Raw genomic sequence first — 22263 nt, forward strand, 5'->3', positions numbered from 1 at the left:
CCAGGTGAAGGGGTGGGTTGCCCCTCCACACCTGTGGGTGTTTCTCGTTAGGTGGAATGAGAGACTTGGAAAAGAAAAAGACACAAAGTATAGAGAAAGAAATAAGGGGGCCCAGGGGACCAGCGTTCAGCGTACGGAGGATCCCGCCAGTCTCTGAGTTCCCTTAGTATTTATTGATCATTCTTGGGTGTTTCTCGGAGAGGGGGATGTGTCAGGGTCATAGGATAAAAGTGGAGAGAAGGTCAGCAGATAAACACGTGAACAAAGGTCTCTGCATCCTAGACAAGGTAAAGAATCGAGTGCTGTGCTTTAGATATGCATACACATAAACATCTCAATGCCTTACAGAGCAGTATCGCTGCCTGCATGTCCCACCTCCAGCCCTAAGACGGTTTTCCCCTATCTCAGTAGATGGAACATACAATCGGGTTTTATACCGAGACATTCCATTGCCCAGGGACAGGCAGGAGACAGATGCCTTCCTCTTGTCTCAACTGCAAAGAGGCATTCCTTCCTCTTATACTAATCCTCAGCACAGACCCTTCATGGGTGTTGGGCTGGGGGACGGTCAGGTCTTTCCCACGAGGCCATATTTCAGACTATCACATGGGGAGAAACCTTGGACTACCTGGCTTTCCTAGGCAGAGGTCCCTGCAGCCTTCCGCAGTGTTTGTGTCCCTGGGTACTTGAGATTAGGGAGTGGTGATGACTCTTAACGAGCATGCTGCCTTCAAGCATCTGTTTAACAAAGCACATCTTGCACAGCCCTTAATCTATTTAACCCTGAATTTGACACAGCACATGTTTCAGAGAGCACGGGGTTGGGGGTAAGGTTATAGATTAACAGCATCTCAAGGCAGAAGAATTTTTCTTAGTACAGAACAAAATGGAGTCTCCTATGTCTACTTCTTTCTACACAGACACAGTAACAATCTGATGTCTCTTTCTTTTCCCCACAATAATTAAGAGCACTGGGGGGAAAGGGCTTTGACTAAACACAGGAACAAGTGGATTCAGTGACTAGAAGTACTCCAGATAGAGACTAGCTGGTGATTTGCTTTTTGCATTGTCCTAGGAGATAGCTTTCTCAAAATACATTTGACTTCCTTATCATATCCATAAACATTATCATTACTTGCCCTTGGAAGGCTTTAAGCAGTACCCTTTTCTAGTATAAAGCCTGAAAGCACTATGCTTATTATCGGCAGTCTTTTTCTATTGTGGCATTTTATTTTGTAGGAATAACTACTGGAAGCACAGGCTGCTAGGAATGGGAAGAAAACGAATTTGAGAGGCACTGTGCAAAAGACAACAGGTGTGACTTGCCGCCTGTGGAGGAGGGTGAAGGGAAAGAAAGCGTCAAAGACATTCTAAAGGTTCAAGCCTGCATGACTGGGAAGATGGGGACACTTGCAAAATGTAGGAAGATAAGAGATGCCACCATTTGGAAGGAGAGAGGGGGAGAATGATGAGACAATCTCGATGTTCCTAACTGCATACCCCAGCAGAGGCCTTTTAAAAGCCTCGCTGTGCTGAAGGGGATGAAAAAGCCTGTCCACTGCTTAGTACTATTTGATTCACATTGGCTTCCAAACAGATTATCACAAAATGGAGTGGCATAAAGCCACCATTTATTACACTCACAGATTCTGTGGGTCAGGAATTCAGACAGGGCACAGCAGGGACAGCTTTTCTCTGAAGTCTGGGGTCTCTACTAGAGAACTTGAAGGCTGGACGCTGGAAGCATCTGAAGACCAGCCTATGCTTGTGTCTGGAGGTCACGGCTGGCTGTCAGCTTGAGGCCTTAGTTTTTCTCCACATGGGTGAATCTGGGCTTCTCACAGCGTGGTAGCTGACTTCCCCAGAGCAATTGTCTAACCCCAGCACTTGAAAAAAGTGAGTCAGCTAGAAGCTGTATCATAACCTAGCTTAGAAAGTTACAAAGCATGGCCTCTGTTGTCCTTTTTTGGTTGAAGCAGTCATAAGTCCCACCCAGTCTCATGGAATGGAACATAGGCCCCACCTCTTGGTGAGAGGAGTGTAAAAGTCACATTGTAAGAAAAGCATGTAGGGGTGACAATCTGTGAAAAAGGAAGAATAAGGAACATCAAAAGTCCCTCCAAAAAAGCAACAAATAAACTGGCAAAAACTGCCAGAAACAACTTTTTTCAGAATTCTAGAACCTAAGCAAAAGCTTACAGCAACCAGGAGGACTTAATCAAGAAAGACTGAAACTACTTTTGCAAAAATTCTGACAGTGAGGGAAATCTAACATAACTGACTCCATCTTCCTTCTAACCTCACAAGCTGTCATTGCTCATTCCAGGCTAACTATAAGAGGAATTTTGTATTTACTTTTATTTTTATTTTTTGAGACAGGGTTTCACTCTGTCACCCAGGCTGGAGTGCAGTGACACACTCATGGCTCACTGCAGCTTTGACCTCCCAACCTCAAGCAATCCTACTGTCTCAGCCTCCTGAGTAGCTGGGACTACAGGAACATAACCACCATGCCCAGCTAATTTTTGTTTTATTTTGTTTTGGTAGATGGGGTTTCATCATGTTGCCCAGGCTGGTCTTGAACTCCTGGTCTTGAGTGATCCTCCCACCTTGGCCTCCCAAAGTGCTGGGATTACAGGTGTGAGCCACCGTACCTGGCCTACGAATTTATAGTTTAATTTTAAAACAAAGATGAAAATAATTCCTTCTTATAACTAATCCCCTCCTTGCTCAGGACCAAAACTGCCTTTGTAAAAATAATCAAAGGCCTCAAGCTTAGAAATGTGATAGGGCTCTGAATTCCACTAAGACGTAGGCACAAACTCTAATCAGTCATTGTTTCTTCTGCTAAGATGTAGGCATAGTTAAACTCTAACCAGTCATTGTTTTATAACTTGCCTTTTTAAAACTACTTGGCCTGGCGTGGTGGCTCACGCCTATAATCTCAGCACTTTGGGAAACCAAGGCGGGTGGATCAGGAGGTCAGGAGTTCAAAACCAGCCTGGCCAAGATGGTGAAACCCCATCTCTACTAAAAATATTAAAAAATCAGCCAGGTGTGGTGGTGGGCGCCTGTAATCCCAGCTACTTGGGAGGCTGAGGCAGAGAATTGCTTGAACCTGGGAGGTGGAGGTTGCAGTGAGCCAAGATGGCGCCACTGCACTCCAGCCTGGGCTATAGAGTGAGACTCCATCTAAAAAAAAAAAAAAAAAAAACTCTTTACTACTCAGAAGTCACATAGCCACTGGTCACAAGATTTGTAACTTCCCCAAATGCCCCTGTGGATAACATCACTGTTATAAAACCTAAGACTGACATTTGAGATATTTTTCAGATTTGAATTCTGTATGGACCAACTGGCACCACCCATTAAAAAAAGTTGCACCCAGATATCAACTCAGCAAAATAGCAACCCCCTATGATTTCATCCTTGACCCAACCCATCAGCATTACTCATTCCCTAGCCTCCTGCCCACCAAACTATCCTTGAAAAACCCTAGTCCCCAAATTCTCAGGGAGGTGGATTTGAGAATTATTTGCTGTCCATCTGCTTGGTGGGTCCTGTGATAATGAAATTTATTTGCTGCAACACTCCTGCTGCTCTTAGTGCATTAGCTTTTCTGGGCAGTGGGCAAGAAGAACCCAGCTGGGCAATTACAAAACTACCTGAATCTCAGCAAAAGCTCAGGAAGCTCTGTGGTGTTTTAAGTTACCCTCCTTCTACCTCCCCACTCCTGTGCTCATTGATGATGGCCTTGAAGGCAAGAGCCCAGGTTTCTAGTACAGGTAAGAATGACAGAGGGAGCAGAATAATAGATCTCATTCACAAAGAATTGTGGTCATTCGTTTTGAGCTGTGCATTTGTCTGCTTGGGCTGCTGTAACAAAATGCTACAGACTGGGTGGCTTAAATGACAGAAATGTATTCTCTCACAGTTCTGGAAGCTAAAAGTCCAAGATCAAGGTTCTGGCAGATTTGGCTTTTAGTGAAGGCTCCTCCTGGCTTGTAGATGCCACCTTCTCAGTGTGTCCTCACATGGCGGAGAGTTCTCTGGTGTCTCCTCCTCCTTTTATAAGGCCACCAATCCATTGGATTAGGGCCCACCCTTATGACCTCATTTAATCTTCATTGCCTCCCAAAGGCCTTATCTCCAAATATAGTCACATTGGGGCTTAGCTAGGGCCTCAATATATGAATTTGTGGGAACACAATTAAGTCCATAGCAATTTACCTGGTGGCTCCTTAGCTGAATGGGCTTACCGTTATCTTGCCTAACTTGGAACTCTGCCAGTTCTGAGGCAGCTACCTGGGTCCTTTGATGAAAACAGTTAAAGGCAAATGTATTAATCACAACTCTGGAACAATGGATAACAGTTGGAGCAAACAGCAGTCTAACCAAAACGCTTGACAGAAAAGGCTAGTTACGCTTTGGTGAACAAGGGCTTTGAAAAGCTCTGACATTCTTGGTGTTACGGGTTGAAATATGTCCCCCCCACCACCCCAAAGATATGCTGCATCCTGATTCCCAGTACATCAGAATGCAACCTTATTTGGAAATAGAATCACTGCAGATGTAATTAGCTGAGATCATACTGGTTTAGGGTAGGCCCTTCCTCTAATATGACTGCTGTGCTCATAAGATAGCCTCGTGAAGACATAGACACACAGGAAAAAATGCCACGTGAAGATAGAAGTAGAAATTGGAGTCATGCATTTATGACCCAAGCAATGGCATGGATTGTCAGCTGTCACCAGAAGCTAGGTGGAATGGAACAGATTCTCGCTCAGTGCCTCCATAAGGCACCAACTCTGCCAACACCTTGATTTCAGACTTTTAGCATCTAGAACTTTGGGAGGCTAAGTTTCTGTTGCTTTAAGCCACTCAATTTGCAGTACTTTGTAGCCCTAGGAAACTAATACAATAGTTAAATATTAAAAGACAGTATAAATGTATTTGTTGTTTGCTACTCCGTTTTCTCCTATCTGATTTAAAATACAACTGCATAAAGCAATAGTAATAAATCTATGTTGATGGGTACACAATATATACAGATGTAATTTGTGACAATAACAACTTAAACGGTGGAGAATGGAGTTATGTGGGAGCAGTTTTGTATACTATTCAAACTAAAGTGGTACTGGCCAGGCATGGTGGCTCCCACCTGTAATCCCAGCTACTAGGGAGGCTGAGGCACAAGAATGGCCTGAACCCGGGAGGCGGAGGCTGCAGTGAGCTGAGATCACGCCACTGTGCTCCAGCCTGGGGGACAGAGTGAGACTCCATCTCAAAACAAACAAACAAACAAACAAACAAACAGAAACTAAGGTGGTATTAATCAGAACTAGAATGTTATAAATATATGTTAATTGTACCCTCAGGGGAAATCACTAAGAAAATAATTCAAATATATATATTAAAAGAGATGACAATGCTGGGCACGGTAGCTCACGCCTGTAATCCCAGCACTTTGGGAGGCCAAGGCAGGCAGATCACCTGAGGTCAGGAGTTTGAGACCAGCCTGGCCAACATGGCAAAACCCCATCTCTACTAAAATTACAAAAATTAGTCAGGTGTGGTGGTACACACCTGTAGCCCCAGCTACTCGGGAGATTGAAACACGAGAATCGCCTGAACCTGGGAGGTGGAGGTTGCAGTGAGCTGAGATTGCGCCACTGCACTCCAGCCTGGGTGACAGAGCGAGACTCTGTCTCAAAAAAGAAATGACAAGGAAATTAAAGCAGTATGCTAGAAAATATCTAGTTAACACAGAAAATGGCAGCAATGAAAGAACTGAGGAACAAAAAAGATATACAAAATATAGAAATCAAATAGCAAAATGGCAGAATTAAGTGCTTGTCAGTAATTATATGTCAATGGCTTAAACTCTTCAATTAAAAGGCAGAGGCTGGCATAATGAATTAAAAACGTAATCCATTACATACTATCTATAAAAGACATATTTTGGATTCAGGACAGAAATAAATAGAAAGAGGACGGTAAAAGAAATTCGGCCGGGCTGTAATCCTAACACTTTGGGAGACGAAGGCAGGCAGATAGCTTGAGCCCAGGAGTTTGAGACCAGCCTGGGCAATAGAGTGAGACCTCATCTCTACAAAAATTAGCTAGGTGCGAGGTCGCACACCTGTGGTCCCAGCTACTCAGGAGGCTAAGGTGGGAGGATTGCTCAAGCCTGAGAGATTGAGGCAGTAAGCTATGATCTTGCCGCTGCACTCCAGCCTGGGGCCCCGGAGTGAGACCCTGTCTCAAAAAAAAAAAAAAAAAAAAAAGATGTTCCATGTAAACAGAGGGTGAAGTGGCTACAGTAATACCAGACAAAATAGACTTTGAGACAAAAACCATTACAAGAGACAAAGAAGGACATTATAATGTTAAAGAAGCTAGCAAGAAGCTATAACAATTATAAACATATACACACCTTACAATAGGGCAGCAAAATAGATGAAGTTAAAGAGAATTGAAGAAAAGAATAGACAATTTAACAATAAGAGAGGGAGCATTCAATACTTCACATTCAATAATAGAGCAACTGGACAGAATATAAACAAGGAAACAGAAGATTCGAACAACACTATAAACCAACTAGACCTAACAGACATACACGTAGAACACTCCACCCAATAACAGCAGAATTTAAATTCTTCTCCAGTGCACAAAGAATATTCTCCAGGATAGACTACATGTTAGGCCATGAAAAGTCTTGTTAAATTTTAAAAGATCAAAATCATACAAAGTATGTTCTCCAAGTATAGGGGAATGATATTAGAAATTAGTAACAGAAGGAAATTTGGAAAATTCACAAATATGTGGAAATTACACACTTAACCAACCAACGCATGAAGGAAGAAATCACAAGGGAAATTAGAAAATATATTGAGACACATGAAAACAAAAACACAACATACCTCAGCCTATGGCATACAGTGAAAATAATGCAAGGAGGGAAATTCAGAGCTGTAAATGCCTACATTAAAAAAAAAAGAAAGAAAATGGCCGGGCACAGTCGCTCACGCCTGTAATGTTAGCACTTTGGGAGGCCGAGGCGAGCGGATCACCTGAGGTGAGGAGTTCAAGACCAGCCTGGCCAACATGGGGAAACCCTGTCTCTACTAAAAATACAAAAATTAGCCAGGCGTGGTGACAGCTGCCTGTAGTTCCAGCTACTTGGGAGGCTGAGGCAGGAGAATCGCTTGAACCCAGGAGGCGGAGGTTGCAGTGAGCTGAGATTGCGCCACTGCACTCCGGCCTGGGCAACAGAGTGAGACTCCGTCTCAAAAAAAAGAAGAAAAAAAAAAACTCACAAAGCAATTACATAAGTTTCCACATTAAGGAACTAGAAAAAGAAACACAAATTAAACCCAAAGCAAGCAGAAGGAAATACGATTAGAGTGGAAATAAACAAAATAATCAACAAAACCAAATGTTCTTCTTTAAAAAGATCAACAAAAAAGGATAAATCTTTAGCTAGACCTCATGGGCCCTCCTCACCTCCTCAACTTAATCTTACTTCTGTTCCCACCACTCCACTTAGACTGCAGGGCCACTGCTATTCTCAACTGAATTTTTAGCAGCAATTGATAAATTTGAGTAGCTCCTTCTTTAATGGGCTCCCCTGCCACTCTCCTGGTTTTCCTTCCTCAGTGCCCAATACTTTCCCATCTCCTTTGCCGGCTTCTGTGCTTGGCTTGACCTCTAGTGTTGGAGCCTATGGGCTGTTTAGGCTCTCTTCTCTATCAACAGACTCTTCCTAAGCGACCCCATCCCATGGCTTTTAATAGCATCTCTATGCCAGTGAACTCTCAAATCTGATCTCCAGCCAGGCCAGCATTCTGAGCTCTAGACTTATATCCAACTGCTCTTCGGTCATGTTGACATCAGGATCTACATCGGCTTTACGTTATTATCAGCAGCACTGCTATTTTTCCAGTAGTATCATCTATCCAGTTGCTTAAGCTAAAAATGTAAGAGTTACCCTTTTAAATCCAATCAATCAATAAGTGGTCACTGTCATGTCTAAAACCTATTCTGAATCTTTCCACTTCTATTTCTGCTTTTACCACCCTAAGGCAAGCCACCACCATCCCTTACCTTCATTACGACAGCCTTCTTAGACCCAGCAGATTGACTCTCTCAAGTGCCAATTTTACCCCCAATTGGAGAAGTTGGAAAATTATCACCTTTTTCTTTGAGGCAGGGTCTCATTCTGTCGCCCAGGCTGGAGTGCAGTGGCACAATCTCAGCTCACTGCAACCTATACCCCCTGGGTACAAGCAATTATCCCACCTCAGCCTCCTGAGTAGCTGGGATTGCAGGGGCCCACCACCATGCCCGGCTAATTTTTTGTGTTTTTGGTAGAGATGGGGTTTTGCCATGTTGGCCAGGCTGGTCTTGAACTCCTGACCTCAAGTGATCTGCCCATCTCAGCCTCTCAAAGTGCTGGGATTACAGGCATGAGCCACCGCACCCGGCCAGAAGTTGGAAAATTAAAAGCCCTCCCCAGACACCCTTACATGTAGTTTGGGGTTGGAATTAGATATTGTCGATTAAATGCACTAGCACAAAGTTTGTCAAGAGAAGCAAGACAGAGGCAATTTTCCTATTGCTATCGCTGCTGGTAAGCACGGTCAGAGATGGAAGTGTTCTGTTTGGAGAGGTTGCAGCAATGGGGCCTGGCATTCCAGAGTCTGGCCAGCGTCGTGGGCATGAGCTGCAGTGGCAATGGTAGCAGGCTTCCTGAGCTAACCACTGTGAGGTGTCCTCTAACTTCACAGTCCAGTGGTAGTTGCCCTGACTCTTCTGCCAGTTCTTCCACTGATGTTGTATACACCTAACTCCTTGTGATTTTTGCCTGCAGCACTCAACCCTGATATACTTAACTCACCTTCCTGCATCCACTCATGCTCACTTATAAACCATTCTCCATTCCCTACAGAATTCCTTATATATGTAAACCACTCAGGTTATCTTCTGCTCAAAATCCTCCAGTGGCTTTTTACCATACTTAGAATACAATTCAAACTTCTTACTGGAGTACAAAGCCCTATCATCTGGCTTCGGCCCACTTCTCTGATGGTATCCAGCCACTGGGCTCTCAATTCCTGAAACAGGCCAAGCTTTGCCCTAGATCTGTGCTATGCTGTTCCATCTGCATGGAACACCAGTTCTCCTAGTTTCCTACATCTCTTCCATGTCATTTAGATTAGATGTCACCTTCTCATCACCCCCCTCCCCATAAAGTTATTCTACCCTATGTTCTCTGCAGAGCACTTACTAGTATCTAATTTTTTCTTGTCATTAGTCACCATTGTCTCTCTTCTCCAAGAATGCATGCACAATGGGAGTAGAGAGGAGCTTTGTCCCCTCATAGCAGATCTGGGATGCAAGGTAAATGCTTAATAAATATTTAAGGAATAAATTTGGGTTGAATTTGTAAGGTAGAAATTTTACTTCTGTTAGTTACTCCAAGTGTCTTAGTAAAAACTCCACATTATTCTTAAATATTAGGTTGAGGATAATATCACTTTGCCATTTGGGCACAGGTGGTAGGTTAACAAACTTTTGGAATATACTATACTCAACTTTGTACTCGTGGGAATAAAAAAAGCCCTGAAAACAATCCCTTTTTAACACTGCCGCTGGAAAAAGGGGCTATCTAAAAATCACTAATTTTTTATTGAGGAAAAGGAATATTAGATAGTTGGATTTCATTCCGGATTACTGCCATTTTTTCCAAACTACTCCAACTCTTGCAACGTCAAACTTTTGGCTTGTAAGGATAAACAAAATATAGTTTTCTCTCTCTTAGCTCCATCTGCTGTATTTGGCGGGCGACGGGGCGGGGGGTGGGGAGTGGGGGAGTGTGGGGGGTGTGGAGCCTCACACTTGATATCAAGTCTGGAGAAACAGCACCATCTGCTGGGGAAAGGCTGCCGTGCATCTGCCCTGGCAATAAGCCAGTGGCTTTCGACCTTTCCTTGTGCAACTACACATTTGACATTCTGCGTAGCAACTAAAACCAGCTTTCCAGACCAAAAGAAAGTCCTGCTACTCCAGAAATGTTGATAAGATTAGAGAATCTTCTGTCAAGGGCTTCTCTTCTAAAAAACCAACCTGGGCTTTGACCCAAGATTGGAAATCAGTGCCACTGTAGGAAAGAGAAGTACATCTGGATTAATAAACAGGAATAAAAAGAGCCACAACTTTAAGAGGCTTTTGTCCCCCGTATTCTCTGCAAACAAGAGGCTGAGGAAATTTAGTGCCTTTGTCCTCTTTTTGGAAGTTCCAGAGGTTTTTTTCCTTCCTTCCCCTCGTAAGGACTATGAATTCATCTGAATTCACCTTCTAGCTCATTATCCACATTAAAAACATTTTTTAATGATGCATAACTGTGCATATTTATGGGGTACACTGTGGTGTTTCAATACATGTATACATTGTGTATCACTGCTTACATTCTTAGATAGGTATTTTTCCTCTCTTGCCAATCTACTTTATCTTTCAAATTCTTCCTAAGACCTTTCTCCATCATTTGTGAATGGTTTTCCTAGGATCTAAAAATGATTCCATTCAACTAGTTTTTCTCTTACTTTGCAAAATAAATCTGATACTTCAACTTTCTCTTAATTCCTGAAATCTATTTATTTTCTGTCCTCCTTACTCAGTGTACATGGGCAGTAAAATGCCTCTCCACCTCAATCCTTTGCTGGCTAGATGCTGTGTGCCTCTTTTTATTCAATTCCTTTCTAATCTAGATCCTAATGCCTAATCTTCTCATTTCTTCATTTTCCAACTACTCCTTAAATATCATTAAGATATACCCCTTTCTGCCATCTGCCTATGAGCTTTCCAAAAAAGGTATTAAGTTCATCCTTTTATTACCATTTGTGGTTTTATCATCATTTACAAATTATTCCCATTTCTAAGATGTACCTAAACTCATTTCCTTTCTTTTTTATTCATATATTTTCATAGTCCCTAGATTTCTTAATTGGCTACTAGATCAAAATTATCAACATAAAATCTTTTGTATCCCCTGTCCTCTCATAGTTCTAAGACTTATTTTTCCTTATTCAAAGCATTTCTAAAATTGCTCCTCCTGGATTCATGAGTTTTTCTTGATTAGTTAGGAGAGTAACTCCCTCCTTCAAGCATTACCTTATAGACCTCAAAGTTAAGATTCTCAAAAATATAAGGAACTTCACTCATATCCTGAATGCTTACTATCCAAATGGAATAGTAACCTTATATGTATACATAACTCAAATAATAACCACGAATTGCCACTGGCACTCCATCAAAACACACACATCATACACGATTAAGATAAGAGCTAAATATTCGTGTTTTTCAGTTTCTCTTTTGCTATGACGGCATGTGGATAGAGTTCAGGAACCTAGATAAAACTGAGTGAAGAAAAACTGCTTTTATTAATCACAACATGAAATTAACATGACATCCTATTAGAATTAAACCAGGATAAATACCTGCTGTTATAAAATTTACATTTCTCACATCCATTCCAGAGGAAAATCTTACATATTAGGGCTCATCTTAATCTTATGGACTGATTTCAGTAAAACTTTTTAAATAGTAAATAGCAATTAACATATTCTCAAACTGTGCTAAGTAGTTAGAAAGGCAACTATAAAATCTATAATAATAACAACTGGCAGGATTAGAACTGTTCTGTTAAACATTAAGAACCACATCTCTGTTTTAGATGTTACATCAGTGCACCTTTTTCACTGGTAAGGCAACTGCTTGCTGTGGGTGCCACAATGATTACCAAGTTTCTTCTTCAGTAAAAGACACTTGTTTGATCAAGACTCAAGTGAGTTTTCTTTCCCAATTTTGCTCTTTTGAAGCAGAAGGAAATACCTTGGTCTCTGATATATATAAGGAGGCAAATATGAAATACAGCTGTTATAATCTTCTAAATCACAACGAGGGCAATGAATTATTATTAGAAATAAGTCTTTGAAATATTTCATTTTTAAAATAACAAGGCTTCTGAATAATTTCTCAAAACTAGCTTTCCATTTTAGTACACGACTTGATAAACATAGCACATTAGATAGGTATTTAGCAATTTCTTCTATCAACTACACTTTGCCCTCACTAAGCGTTAGAGTATGATTTGAAACAATTTCTACATATAAAGCATCTTTAAATAAGTTTTGTGTTCACTGAACTGAGACTTCTTTCACTTATGTACCTGTGGAAGTTAATCTGAGCATACACATATATACATACTTGCATACATATGTGTACATATGTTTTTTAAGTAAGTTACTTTTACCATTAGAATAAACCTAGACACTACAGGGACAACTCTGGGGAACAGTGTGGTCTGCCTTAGCAACCCTTCTCTAGGTTGAGGACGGCAGGTATAGTTCGCTGAAGGATGTGATGAGGCTGTAGTAAGTCTTCTCATCATCTGTTAATCCTGCGTTGCCTGGTCTCACCACCACAGCTACATGCACATCTGCTTCCTCAGCAGCACTGGCCTCTGTGAAAAATCAAACGGTGTGTGTGTGTCAGAAACACCAAAAAATGATGTCTGAGATTTGCATCAAAGTCAGCAGGGGGATGTGGGGATGGAAGAAATGAATTTGGCCCGGATTAGATAACTGTTGAAGCTAAAAGATGGGCATCCTGGGGTTGACTATATTATCTCTTTTATGTATGTTTTAATTTTTCCATGATAAAATTTTTAAAAATACGCAACTGTACTTGACAGAAGAGAATGGCAGTGTATCCTACACTTCTGAGCTTTATTAAGTACTTATGAATGCAGAAGGATGAAGCCATGTTCTGTCCTACACCTTTCCTCCACTGCCTCCCATCAGCCCGTACCAAGAACTGAGCTGTTTCCCAAAGGACAGGCTGTTGGTAACACCAATTAAAATGATATGGGGCTGGGCACGGTGGACCCAGGAGTTCACTTGAACGCCAGACTTGAGTCCAAGAGTTCAAGACCAGCCTGGGCAACATGGCGAAACTCTATCTCTACAAAACAATACAGAAATTAGCTGGGTGTGGTGGCGTGTGCCTGTAGTCCCAGCTACTCAAGAGTGCTGAGGTGGAAGGATTGCTTGAGCCCAGGAGGTCAAGGCTGCAGCGAGCCGAGATCGCACTACTGCACTCCAGCCTGGGTGACAGAGTGACACCCTGTATCAAAAAAATAAAAACACAAAGAAGATAATGGGACAAATGGAATCCTATGGTCTAATCAGCTCAAGATATCTGCTCTTACCTCCAGACCCTAAACATGTCATACTCCCTGCCTAGAATGGAGCAAGTTAGAGTGGGAAATGGGATATAGGTCTGTGACAAGAGACATGGCGCTTACTAGGACAGATAGAACAAAACTGGTGAGAAATCTGGAATATATATATATATAAATCCCGTGGAATTTAGATTTGGTATAAGAGTAATTGCCAATAGTTTCTCAGCCTTTGGAGAAGAGTCACAGCACCTGAATAGATTAACTGAAGGGCAGTCGTGCTGAGAGAGTTAAGAAGTTCCCAGGAGACACACTGGGGCTGAGCTGTTTCTTCCACCCACCCACCTCCTCAAGTGCCTGTTTTCTGTTCTGCCTTTGAAAGGGCCTGTCACCTTCCCAGAGCAAACAGTACTCAAGACTCCCCTCTGTGTGTGGGAATGTCTTCTTCAGACCACCTCTACAGATGCTATTGGAGAAAGGCAGCTACCTTCCACTCACCCCTGCTTCCTAGCCTGACTGCCCTGAGCAAAGTTTTCATCGTGACTGGCAACCCAGGAATATGACCAAGTTAAGCCATCACAATCCACATGGGACTTGACACTGCAAGTGGCCGTTCCATATTCAGGCTTCTTATCTAATTCACCGCAGGGCAAGTTTTATCCCTAAGCATCTATTTGCTCTACTGTTGTAATACTGAGACATTTTTTCATACTTGGGTATTACTTGGGATTTTATTTTTTATTTTATTGTATTTTTTCAGACAGGGTCTCTCTCTGTCGCGCAGGCTGGAGTGCAGTGGGACGATCTCGGCTCATCCCAACCTCCGCCTCCCAGGCTCAAGCAATTCTCCTGCCTCAGCCCCCAACCGAGTAGCCAGGATTACAGGTGTGCACCACTACTGCCTGGCTAATTTTTGTATTTTAGTAGACACAAGGTTTCACCACGTTGGCCAGGCTGGTCTTGAATTCCTGACCTCAAATGATCCACCCACCTTGGCCTCCCAAAGTGCTAGGATTACAGGTGTGAGCTACTGCACCCAGCCATTATTTGGGATATTAACTTAGTTTTTCATTCTGCCTCAGCAGTGGAAGTCTGGGCATGTGGTACCAAAACAGGACCAGAGAGAGAGAAAAGAGCAAGCAGGCAGACAGCTCCCTGCCTCATCCCAGCTGCTAATGACCCAAGTTCTGGTCCCACAGCCTAAGTGTGTATGGGGCCAGCAGAAGATGAGGGGCAGGAATAAAACCGCCTTACAGAGAATCAAAGGGAGCTGATTTCATTTTGAAGCCAATTTAGTGATTATTTCTATTCTCCAAAATTAGGAATAATTTCTACAATTGCAACTGAGGAAATGGCTTAAGTGAGAAGAGAAAGATCTGAAATTATAGATGTACTATGTGATCCCAAATACAAAAACTAAGTGGCTAAACACAAGAATATGAAGAAACTGTAAGTGGTCTAAAGACAGGGGTTATAATTCTTAATATGGAGATAGAGCAAAGGTCCAGGGATCACAAATTGAACTGTGCATTTAATCCCAGAACTGGCTGGCTCAACTAACCACCCCTTATACTCAAACCCCCACATGCATGCTCCTTCCCATGACAATTCCTCTAAGTCTTCCTGTTAATTTCCTGTGTCATAGTGTGTATGTGTGTGTACATAGCGATGGGTGGGAAATCACGGCCAAGGAGTTAAACGAGAAGAGTTAGTCTTTTCAATGCCACTTTCCCACATGCAACCCCCAGAGTTGGTTCATTCTTTTTTGAGACAGTCTTGCTCTGTCACCCAGGCTGGAGTGCAGTGGCGCAAACATGGCTCACTGCAGCCTCAACCTCCTGGGCTCAACTGATGCCCCTGCCTTAGCCTCCCACACAGCGGGGACCACAGGAGTGAGCCATCACACCCAACTAACTTTCTGAATTTTTTTGTAGAGACAGAGGTCTTACATTGTTGCCCAGGCTAGTGTCGAACTCCTGGGTTCAAGCAATCCTCCTGCCTCAGCCCACAAAAGTGCTGGGATTACAGGCATGAGCCACCATGCCTGCCTTCACTGCTGTTTTGTTTTTTTTTTTTTAATTCAAACATGAACTTGAACCAGACACTGTTTCTTCATATAAAACTGTAAAACTGTTTTATTTTTCAAGGATCCCCATATGAACTTTCTTTAAAGAGGCAATGTATTTGTAGTGCCAGGCTCAGTTCATATCCTGGAGTATATAATATAAGTCTATTACTCACCTCGAGTAACATCTGTCAGAAACAAAATGTTGTTGGTTGAGCACCCAATGCTGTCTGCAATCTTTCGGTAACTTTCACTCTCTACTTTGTGTCCAATCTTGGTATCAAAGTGACCATCAACAAGCTGAACAAAGAGAAGGGGAAAGACTGGCAATACAAATACACTTGCAGTGCCCTCATGCCTTTCTCTGAAATACATGACAAGCACAGTTACTTCATTCGTTCAGTATTTACTGAAAATCTACTTAATAGGGAACTTAATGGAGGGTATACGAAGTAAAAATAAAGATTTTATAGCAACAGACATTTGGAAGAAGAAAACTACCAGCTCAACATACATAAGATCATTTTATCATCTACCTGGTTTTCACTACCACTCATTTTACATCTGAAATAGTTTAAAATAAACATGCCCTATATCCTACCCTTAAAGATGATTTGCACTCAAACTACTTACTGGATTGAATTTTACTCCTGATGAAAGATTCTGAACGCTGTCCTTTAATCTTACGATGAAAAAATTTCTCTAACCTGACTCATGAATAAGCTATTATTTTACTTACAAGAAATTCTCATTTTCTAGTTAAAACATTTTGAAATTCTACCCAAGGGCTCGTCTATGTCTCTGCCCTCTTGGAAACAATTGGAGTCAAATGTGTAACTTGCTAATTTGACCAACAGTAATTAAAATAAGTCCATATTTAGGATCAGTTACTAAGATGTGATCTTTTGAATGTTTTCAGAACTTTTCACAAACTAAAAACAAGCATAGTAAGCACTCAAACTGGGTTTGGCCAATGGGAAACTAAAAAAAAAAAAGTAATTTTAAGGTTTTTTTTTTTAAGTTAAAATTGATTTTGTTTATTTTCTTTTTCTCGCAGTTTGCCTCACTTGGTAACTAGAGAGTAAAATTCTTATCAGTGAACTCAGTAGGTACTTTTGTCCTGTCATGATTGTCAGAGAGAGCGGAAGAGAAATTGTATCTGTATTAAGAGAACAGTCACCAATGATTAAAGGGTTTCATTATTAATATTTGATTTAAAAATAAGACAGAAAGTAGGAAAACACTAAAATTAGAATACGACAACCTCCAAAGCCAAAGTGTTCTTTGCACATGGTAGGGGCTCAATAAATATTTATTTTAAAAACTTGTCTGGCCAAGTTACCTATTGTAAGTAACCTATTATAAGTTCGGTCTATATTCAAGTTACCTATTGTAAGTTAAAATTGTAAGTTCAGTCTATATTTAAGTTACCTATTGTAAGTTAAAATAAGTAAAATTTTTTTTTTTGAGATGGAGTCTCACTCTATCGCCCAGGCTGCAGTGCAGTGGCGCGATCTCGGCTCACTGTAAGTTCCACCTCCTGGGTTCAGGCCATTCTCCTGCCTCAGCCTCCCGAGTAGCTGGGACTACAGGCGCCCGCCACCACGCCCGGCTAATTTTTTAATTTTTTTATTTAGTAAAGACGGGGTTTTACCATGTTAGCCAGGATGGTCTCGATCTCCTGACCTCATGATCCACGCACCTTGGCCTCTGAAAGTGCTGGGATTACAGGCGTGAGCCACCGCGCCCGGCCGGTAAATATTTATTTTTAAAAAGTATCTGGTCAAGTTACCTACTGTAAGTAACCTATTTTAAGTTAAGTCTATATTCCAAGTTACCTACTGTAAGTTTGGTCTATATTCAGCTAATCAGCACTTCTTTTTAAAACCCTAAATGTAGTCACTTCTTTCATTGATCACCCCATCCTCCAGGGGGCGCAGGGATGACGGCACAGAGGGGCTAGCAAGAATTTTCTCATGTACACGAAATGCAACAGGTGACGACCTTAACTTATTTTATTTAAAAATGTCCCTGGTTCTCCTATAATAATGCTGTTTCTTCTTAAATAAAATCTATATTTCTTCAAAGAGCCAAAAACAAATGAGTGCACCTTGTTCTCTGCTGTATTCAAGAAGTCTTTATATATTTCTCAGGACTGTGCACAATCCTATTTTGCATCCTAACTGATTTTATTTTTCAAGACACAGAATAAACTTTATATAACAACCTTATATAGAAGAAACTGTAAAAACAATATAATTAAAAATGATTATTTTCTTGTTACCTAATTTTAAACAACCAAAAAAGAAAGCATTCTATTAGTTCCAATTAGTTTTCCATTAACATTCATTATTTTATGCTTTGATAGCATCAAAAAAACAAAGTAAACTAGGTAACCTACCTCAAGAATATCTCCCTCCGTAGAATGCCCGAATAACAGTTTCTGTGCCTCCACACTCCCTGAGGAATAGATGTACACCTTCATTCCGGCCTCTCTCCACTTCCTGACTGCTGGAACTACATCTGCAAAGAACCTAGAGGGAAGACCACTAAGTTAAAATACAGGAACACCTCATCTAGCCAGATGAAAACCTGTCAAAACAGATGCCATATGTTTCTCTCTTTGTGCCCAAATGGTAACCTGAGAAGCAGCTCCCTGAGACTACAAACTCTTGTAGTTCTAATAAATGTACTGCCCGAGTTCCAGGCTCACAGCAGATTAGAAGCAACAATCTATGTGGAAAGGAGGATAGTTTTGAACAGATAGCCACTAGTGGCAGTAAAAAGGGACTACAGATAAAAGGATGAAATGGGAAAGTGTTTTTTAAATTCCCAAAGAACTCAAAAAAGCAAACAACAGCAATAATATAAAATAATCTTTGATGTTCTTCATGACAAGAAAAGGTTAAATTATGTCCACTGTGCTTTAAGAAAGCATGGAAATGTTTTTAGAAAGATCTGCACCCAAAATATTCAAAACAAAGTTTGAAGGCTCAAAGCTATAAACTTATGATTAGCTAGAAAATGGAATTACTTTTTTTTGAGACAGGGTCTTGCTCTGTTGCCTAGGCTGGAGTGCAGTGGCATGATTTCAGCTCACTGCAACCTCCACCGCCTGGGCTCAAGTGATCCTCCCACCTCAGCCTCCCAGATAGTTGGGACTACAAGCATGTGCTACCACTCCCAGCTATTTTTTTTTTTTTTTAATTTTTTGTAGAGATGGTGCTTCGCCATGTCACCCAGGCTGGTCTCAAACTCCTGGACTCAAAGTGATCCACCCACTTCAGCCTCCCAAAGTGCTGAGATTACAGGCGTGAGCCACTGCACCTGGCCTGCATTTCTTGAGAACTAAGAAAACAATGTTTTATTATATGGGGAAAAAATTACATAACAAATCAGTTGAGACTTGTACCAACTCACATTAACCAGTCAGCAAATAAAGATGTCTTTTTCTGACTTCTGACACTCAGTTTCTTTTACCAATTCTACAGTGTTTTCCACATTCATGGAGGAAATTAACATCACAGGAGAAAGGTGAAAAGAGAAGCACAAACAACTTGGGTTGTAGAACCAGTCATCTCTAAAAGATTACCCGGAAAATGTCAGGAGTCTTCCGCTTTATATGTATTAACATGCTTAATATGTTGCACTAATTGAAGGAAAGAGATCAATGTATTCAAAACCCGTACACATATAAGTATGTTATTCTGAGTACTAGTCCGTACCCATGGAGACAGGATTTTTCCTGTCTTCAGCAGTTAGCTGTATAATTAAGGAACCAAGACCAAGAGAAGTATGGGCTAACTACCAGGTGCACAGTCTCCTGTCTCCACTTTTTTGAGTGCTTTACAAAGTGAACCTGGCTGACATTCCCAGATCACTGGCATATCCTGAAATTCCAGTCCATCCTTTAAAAGGTAGAAGCTCCTCGTAAAGTACATAAATAAAGAAACAACATCTCATTTGACAGAAACACAAAAGAAATATATGCAGCTGGAAACAATCTTGGATCTTAGGGTTTACAGCAGGCAGTGGCCTAAAATCCTTAGAGGCAAAGCCTTATTAAGAATTTCACGGCCGGGTGCAGTAGCTCACACCTGTAATCCCAGCATTTTGGGAGGCCGAGGGGGGCGGATCACAAGGTCGGGAGATCGAGACCATCCTGGCTACTATGGTGAAACACCGTCTCTACTAAAAATACAAAAAATTAGCTGGGCGAGGTGGCACGCGCCTGTAGTCCCAGCTACTCGGAAGGCTGAGGCAGGAGAATGGCGTGAACCCGGGAGGCGGAGCTTGCAGTGAGCGGAGATCACGCCACTGCACTCCAGCCTGGGCGACAGAGCGAGACTCCGTCTCAAAAAAAAAAAAAAAGAATTTCTCAGCAGGCCTGGCACGGTGGCTCACGCCTGTAATCCTAGCACTTCGGGAGGCCAAGGTAGGTGGACTGCCCTGAGCACAGGAGCTTAAGACCAGCCTGGACAACATGGTAAAACCCTGTCTCTACTAAAATACAAAAAATTAGCCAGGTGTGGTGGCACGCACCTGTAGTCCCCGCTGTTTGGGAGGCTGAGGTACAAGAATTGCTTGAACCCAGGAGGCAGAGGTTGCAGTAAGCTGAGATTGTGTCAATGCGCTCCATCCTGGACAACAGAGCGAGACTATCTCCAAAAACAAAAATAGGCCGGGAGGGGTGGCTCATACCTGTAATCCTAGCAGTTTGGGAGGCTGAGGTGGGGTGGACCACTTGAGGTCAGGAGTTCAACACCAGCCTGGCCATTATGGTGAAACCCCATCTCTACTAAAAATATAAAAATTAGCATGGTGGTAGGCGCCTGTAATCCCAGCTACTCCAGAGGCTGAGGCAAGAGAATCGCTTGAACCCAGGAGGTGGAAGTTGCAGTGAGCTGAGATTGTGCCACTGCACTCCAGCCTGGGCAAAGAGCAAGACGGTCTCAAAGCAAAAACAGAAACAAACAAACGAAAAGAATTTATCAGCAATATGGTATGGACAACATAGCAAGACCACACCTCTACAAAAATGTTTTTTGAATAGCCAGGTGTGGTGGTGCGTGCCTGTGGTCCCAGCTAATCAGGAGGCTGAGGTGGGAGGATCACTTGAAGGCTACAGTGAGCTATGATGGCACCACTGCACTCGAGTGTGGATCACAGAGCAAGACCCCAGTTCTAAAAAAAAAAAAAAATAGGCCAGGTATTGTGGCTTATGCCTGTAACCCCAGCATTTTGGGAGGCCAAGGCAGGCAGATCGCTCAAGCCCAGAAGTTTGAGACTAACCTGGGCAACACGGTAAAACCCCATCTGTACTAAAAATACAAAAACTAGCTGGGCATGGTGGCACATGCCTGGTCCCAGCTACTCAGTAGGCTGAGGTGGGAGGATCACCTGAACTGGTGGAGGTCAAGGCTGCAGTGAGCCATGATCATGCCACTGCACTCCAGCCAACAGAGTAGGACCCTGTCTGAATCGATCAAGAATTTCTCAGTAGTATAATACTCAAAAGTCTCCTCAGGCAGGAGTGCTATTAGGAATTCCATAACCAAGACTCAAAGAATCTGTGGAAGTTGCTCAAAAGAGCAAAGAAGAACATGGTAGTGTGGACATCCTCTGAGTAACCTCAACATGATGGGGCACAAAATTTCCTATGTCTCATAGAGCAAAAAGCAGGTAATTAACAGTCCAGGGAAGCAGCCCAACGGAGCTGTCACTCATGTGCTAAGAATCAAATATGACTTAGTTCAAGGAAGTCACCATTTTCTAGGAAGCTATTTTAAATGGAGACTTTGACAAGTCCTTCAATCAACCCACAAGACCAGACAGGCAGGTCCAGGTAATCTAGTCAGCTGAAATATTTTAGCCCAGTTTTGAAAAAATGAAACAAAGCTCACTTGTTAGACTAAAAAGAATGTGGATTTTTATCTGTTTTACCAATCTTGTGACTTACGCTGGAAAGAGAGGACTGGTGAAAAAACATATTTGGATTTGGGACTGGTGAAATGTTTAGGCTGACTCAAGCACATACTCTGCTTTCATGCGCCCAGCTGTGAATGCCGCCCTCCACATATGGCCCTGCAGCTGTTTGAGTGCAGTGGTCTTTCGATCCAGGGACATCTGCCAGCACACATTATCTACCACGGCCTGGATCATCTGCTGCAGATCATCCACTCCATTCCCAGACGCTGCAGGGATAGGAACAGCCCCATCCAGGTGGGCATCCTCTTCAGCCTTTAAGTCAGAAACGACATGTTTGTTTTATGCTTATTCAAAAACGAGTCATTTAAAACGAGACCCAAAAACCCAGCAGAACAACTTTCTCCATCATTAGCCCTAGTATGGCTGCAAATTGAAACATCATATACTTTGGAGCTGATACAAATGATTCCTAAAAGAACCTGGATTAGTAAATTTACATTACCTTTCCTTTTGCTAAAAGCTGAAATTTAAACTGAGAGGCATGTTGTATATGAGAAGCATATAATGATAGAATTAAGACTTGATTTGTTGATTCACTACTGGGATCAGCAAACCAGGACTTTAACTCAATCTGATCATTTTCTCTGCACTATAACTGAGAAAGAAACAAAGAAAATCTCATAAATTAGTTTATGCCTGGAATTCAGAGAAAAGAAGCTAGTGAAGTAATAAGGTTGGTTCACATTCAGTCTCCTATAATCTCCCACATCTTGCAAAAATCCTGGTAGCCACTTAGAACAATGGCCTTGTGACAAAGCAGTCCAATTTCTAAAGATACATGTGTACATATCTATATACAATAATGGGGGACTATGTATGTATGTTTCAACAAGGTTTCGACAACAAAAAAAGGTAAGGGAGGAAAGTAAAGTAAGTCCTCATTTAACATCATCTAAAGGTTCTTGGAAACTATGACTTCGAGTGACATGACCTTCTCAAATAATGTCATTTCCTTCAACATCATTTT

At 41.9% G+C, this 22263-nt stretch overlaps 1 protein-coding gene across 2 annotated transcripts in view; it reads right to left on the bottom strand.

Annotated features, from left to right (window-relative positions):
* Positions 1 to 11421: 11421 nt before the first annotated feature.
* The window catches only part of ENOPH1 (enolase-phosphatase 1), a 30378-nt gene continuing 19536 nt past the window's right edge, over positions 11422 to 22263 (bottom strand). For both annotated transcript variants that reach the window (XM_032149081.2, XM_032149078.2), the window contains exons 3-6: positions 21346 to 21548; positions 17710 to 17842; positions 15485 to 15608; positions 11422 to 12526 (exon numbers count right to left, since the gene is read on the bottom strand). In XM_032149081.2, the coding sequence (XP_032004972.1) occupies positions 12387 to 12526; positions 15485 to 15608; positions 17710 to 17842; positions 21346 to 21470 (522 nt within the window). In that variant the 5' untranslated portion in view covers positions 21471 to 21548 and the 3' untranslated portion in view covers positions 11422 to 12386. The remainder of the gene's footprint in view (positions 12527 to 15484; positions 15609 to 17709; positions 17843 to 21345; positions 21549 to 22263) is intronic.

This window comes from Hylobates moloch, unplaced genomic scaffold, assembly GCF_009828535.3.
Source record: "Hylobates moloch isolate HMO894 unplaced genomic scaffold, HMol_V3 SCAFFOLD_2, whole genome shotgun sequence".
Taxonomy (NCBI): domain Eukaryota; kingdom Metazoa; phylum Chordata; class Mammalia; order Primates; family Hylobatidae; genus Hylobates; species Hylobates moloch.